At 35.0% G+C, this 4,657-nt stretch overlaps 1 protein-coding gene across 1 annotated transcript; it reads right to left on the bottom strand.

Moving 5' to 3' along the window:
• Window positions 1–812: 812 nt before the first annotated feature.
• LOC121245218 (60S ribosomal protein L38-like) lies at window positions 813–3,959 on the bottom strand. Its single transcript, XM_041143493.1, has 3 exons — window positions 3,813–3,959; window positions 2,272–2,455; window positions 813–1,181 (listed from the first exon to the last, which is right to left on the bottom strand). The coding sequence occupies exons 1-3, from the start codon at window positions 3,813–3,815 to the stop codon at window positions 1,159–1,161; spliced, it is 210 nt and encodes a 69-aa protein (XP_040999427.1). The 5' UTR covers window positions 3,816–3,959; the 3' UTR covers window positions 813–1,158.
• Window positions 3,960–4,657: the final 698 nt, after the last annotated feature.

Here is a 4,657-nt window from a genome sequence, read left to right on the forward strand (position 1 = left end):
CTTCCTTGGTTTTAAGGGTCGGATTGCAGGCCTTACTTATAATATATTTATATTATTTAATCATACTATATTATGGAACTATATGTCTATAACCTTTTTTTTACATATATTAATGGTTTAATTTATTATTTACCTTATGCATTATTTTTTAAAACTCAAGACTATAAATTAATTCATGTTATAAAGGTTATCTCTCAGGCTTCTCAAGCTCAACTCATTCGTTTATTCAAAATCTTTTACATTAAATAAATAAAAATCAGAAACACTATCAAGCTCGACTCATTCACTTATAATTTGAACATTAATGATATGATTAGCGAGATATTCGGATTTTATTCAAGTTTAGATGTTCGAATAAGGATATTCAAGTTTTAGTAATTACATCAAAGATCAGCCCAATTCGAGCTGAGCCTAATACAAATTCACAAATTCGGCTCGATTCAAATAGTTTGTATCCCTACTGCAATCAAACGATGTTCTCATCCAACACCTCTTGGAATATGATATCTAATCTGATTGGACGATTTCAACAGTCATGCATTATTATATAAAGCATTGAATTTCAATGGAAAGCAAAATCGTTGAAAACATTTTTGTAAGCTCCCTATAGATATAACGTTCGAACCCTTGGGGTGCAAATAACTTCTACGTGGTAGAGGAAGAATTACCTCTTAAATTCTCTAATGTTAAATTGCAGAAAACTCCATGCTGCGAACTTGGGGGGGCATCCCAAAATTGATCGAGACTTCTGTTCCCAACACATGCCAATCAAAAGGACAGATAATGGCATATTTACCAAAGCAGGTCAGAGATGGACTTCCAATGACTTTTTCAATGCATTTAACCCAAGGGAAGCTATAAATAATAGCTAACTTCAATCACAACACGCAGAAAATGCCTCAAACCAATTTTCATGTTCCACAGAACTGATCATAGAAAAGATCCCCCCCCCCCCCCCCCCCCCCCCCCCCCCCAATTGAAGTCATTCATTAAATTAAATACATAACTCACCGACCAGATCCATCTATAATTTGAGCCAAACTACAAGGTTCTATGCCGCCTAAGGCTGAAGAAACGACATTAAGGTGACAATCCAAAGCAGATAGAACAAAAATGTTTCAGCTTCTCATGGGAACTCGCAAAAGAACTAGCATTCCTTCAAAGATCCTGCACACTCAAACCTGCAAATAAAAGAATGAATCATCAGATGTGACCCAAAAAATAAAAAGCTTGAGCACAATATCAACAAGAATAACATCCACATTTAACTGGACTACTGGTCTTTGTTACTTTTAAAGGGGGTTAGAGAGAGAGAGAGAGAGTTTAGCAAGCTTTCAGCATCACTGCCCACTTGCCCAGTGCCCAAAAATCATGTCCAGTGGACGTGAAGAAAATTAATGGTTCCACTCTGCTCCTGCAGCTAGCTAGCCCTCTGTAACCACTCTGGAAACAACGAGGTCACTTGGCTTTTGTAGCAAGTTTGACTATTATTATTATGTTTGGAAAGAGACTGACTAGTAACAAAGAGAAAACGAACTTTCATGGGTAACCAGTATTCTCGGCCTCCAGAGCTGGTTTTTTATTTTGATTTGGAAAGTAAGCGATAAGGAGGACTCTGGAAGAGTTATACTTCCTTCTATTTGCTCCTGTTTTTGCAAGCTTTTGCTCAGTTTCTTTATCAAGAAATTCAACGCTGGGTCATTTTTTTTCTCAGCATCCACTTAAATTCTCCTTTTGAACAAACCACATGAGAATACTCTTTCTAACACTCCACTTTTATTTCTTTTCCATTTTCTCTACATCTTGTTTTGTGTTTTGCAGAAATTAGAGAGAGAACTTTGTTATGATTCATCACAAGTTGTTAGGTAGTGTTTCTGTAAGGTTAAGAAAGAAAGTTTACTTGTACAGAGAAGAGAGAGAGAGAGAGAGAGAGCACCTTTCTTCCTCAAAGCCCAGAAAGACCCGGGCCTGGAGCAAGGCAGAGGTGTCTTGCAGATGGGGTTTGACATCAGTTAAATTCACGTCGGTCATGATTCTATGGGATGCGACTCAAGTTTAGACAAATGGGAGGCTGAAGTGTCAGCCTCCCATTGGGATGGTGCTAATTGGTACTTGACAGCACATCCAGCCAGAAGCTGAGCTCAACCATAATACGAAAGTTAACATGCAAAACTGAAGTGAAGGGTGTGTGCATGTTGGACTCTTATGCCTCAAAGAGGCAAATAATCAAAGCTTGACATCTGAAAAAAGACAGTTAAAAATCAGTGAGACCTGGAGGAAGGGACTGCTTCAACTTCTCAGCCTTCTCTGAGTCAAACACACAGAGTGTGTAAAGGTACTTGGAGCAGCGAACTTTAAACTTCACCGCATCCCTGCTCCTCTTGATTTTGACAGAACGAGCATCCTTCCTTCTTGCAGTGAGAAGGAAATCCTTGATCTCATGTATTTGCTTTGGCTGTTAAAAGCAGAGCAAACAATCAGTATAAATTTTAACTCACCAACTAAATGCAATAACAAAAAATAAAAGGCCCATAACAGACTTGCGCATAGTAACACTCAAAATATGTTTTAATTTACCAACTAAATTGCACATTTTTTCAGCTTAATGCCACCACTGTACAGATTCCACATAAAAACATATAATAATTTCAATTTAGAATTAACATTGTTTTGTACAGGTACCCTCCATTTGCTTATTGGGAGAACACAGAAAAAACTCCACTTGGTGGCTGAGAAACTTGTGCAAAAAGCTAAGGACAAAGTAAAATCTAGTTACCAAAAAGGTGGAAGTGGGCTGAATATTGTTTCAGGAACTCTAAGGTAATCATAATAAACCAAAGATTTGCATGTAAATTTCCATTTGATATCTATTTACAAACTTTTCAAAACAACAGGTGAGATCGCAATATTACCCACAAGGGCAATGCAAAAACACCATTGGCAACGATAGAAAGATAATACTACCAGTCTCCTACTACAATAAACCAAATGGCAATCACCACGTTCACAACTAGAACGCTAAGTCCCACAAAAAAGGCATTTAAGCTTTCCTCAATAAAGCTGTAATCTCTTAAAGTTTTCAAAGCATCAACAAATTGGAAATAACTATAACAAAAAATGCATATTTTACGCATGCATAAATACATACGTAGAGTTATAAGCACATACAGATATAATTCGATCACAAAAAGAATCTGTCCTGTTACATGCTCTGAGCCTCACGTAATCTTAAGGTTAAATTTACAATAGTCCTAACCATCTCTGTGATAATACAACTAGATTGAACGAAATAATCCTAGAAGAACGTGAAACGTGTTCTTTTAAAGGATCAAAATCAAATAACTAAAAGCTTCTTCCTTTTATATTTTGATTTTAACCACAAAATTGTTTTGAAAAGGATTGACATTAGCCTACCATTTGCTTGCTGATAAACTAAGAGACTGTGGGCCAAAAAAGAACAAACACCAAAAATCCGGAGAGACCTAACATAGCAGCAATATCAAAATCCCAAAATTTGGTCTATGAAAAAACTTAAAAAAACTAAAAAAAAAAAAAAACTTATACGCAAAAGAGAGAAACTAGAAGTTTTGAAAATGTTCATTAACCCACTATTTGGTTGCTTCACATGCATCCTAGATTTTCTTTTCACCTCTTTTCTTTATTATCATGACAATCCAGGGAAACAGCTCGTCCAGATTGAGAGAAACAAGAGCCAAATGATACGCAACACGGTAAAGAAAAACGTAACGCTGCCTTCGGTTTCTGAGAAACCAAGAAAATAGAAGAAAGTATCAATAAGAAGAGAAAGATACCATTTTGACTTCGCCTGTCAGAGAAGCTTGTGGGGCTGAAGACCAGAACGCTCCCAAAGGCCGCAAGTGCTGTCGAAGAGCGCTATGAAGTAAAACCAGCGACTATCTCTATGTATACTCGAGCCACAGCGAGAAACCCTAATTCTATATTTCGCCACGTTTTTGTTTTGTTTTGTTTTTGTTTTTATCTACGGGCTTGCGTTTTCCCTATTCTCTGGAGCGGATTGTCACAAGTAGGGGTGTAACCGGTCCGATTTTAAATAAAATTTAAGACCGAATCGGTATGTACCAATTTTATATTTTTTAAAACCGATTACGCACTAGTTATCCTCCTAAACCGATACTTCCGGTTTTACCGGTTTCCTGTCCAGTCCGATCCGGTTTTCCAGTTTTTTTAAAATGTAAGTTTCACAATTTGTTATTAAAAATTTGTTTATAAAAAAAATTGATTTAAAAACAATTGTTTTATACTTTTATTAATATATTAGACTATATAATAATATTAATATTAGACTATTAGTATAGTTATAAGTTATATATTAGTATTAGTTATAAACTTTTAGTGATTTAATATTAACATTTTATGTAATAATTTATAAATTATAACAAGAAACTTCATATATGAATATATATAATTATATATATTATATATAAAAATTTCACATAAAAATTTATAATTATACATTATATATAAAACTTATATATATTAATATTTAATATATATAAAATATTTTGTATAAAACTTATATATAAAAATATTATTTTTTATTTTTTTTAATTAATCGGTCCGGTCCGGTCCAAAAAATCCTGGAACCGGAACCGGACCGGAACCGGCCGGTTTTTAG

Source organism: Juglans microcarpa x Juglans regia, unplaced genomic scaffold (assembly GCF_004785595.1).
Source record: "Juglans microcarpa x Juglans regia isolate MS1-56 unplaced genomic scaffold, Jm3101_v1.0 JmScfU0001, whole genome shotgun sequence".
Classification (NCBI taxonomy): domain Eukaryota; kingdom Viridiplantae; phylum Streptophyta; class Magnoliopsida; order Fagales; family Juglandaceae; genus Juglans; species Juglans microcarpa x Juglans regia.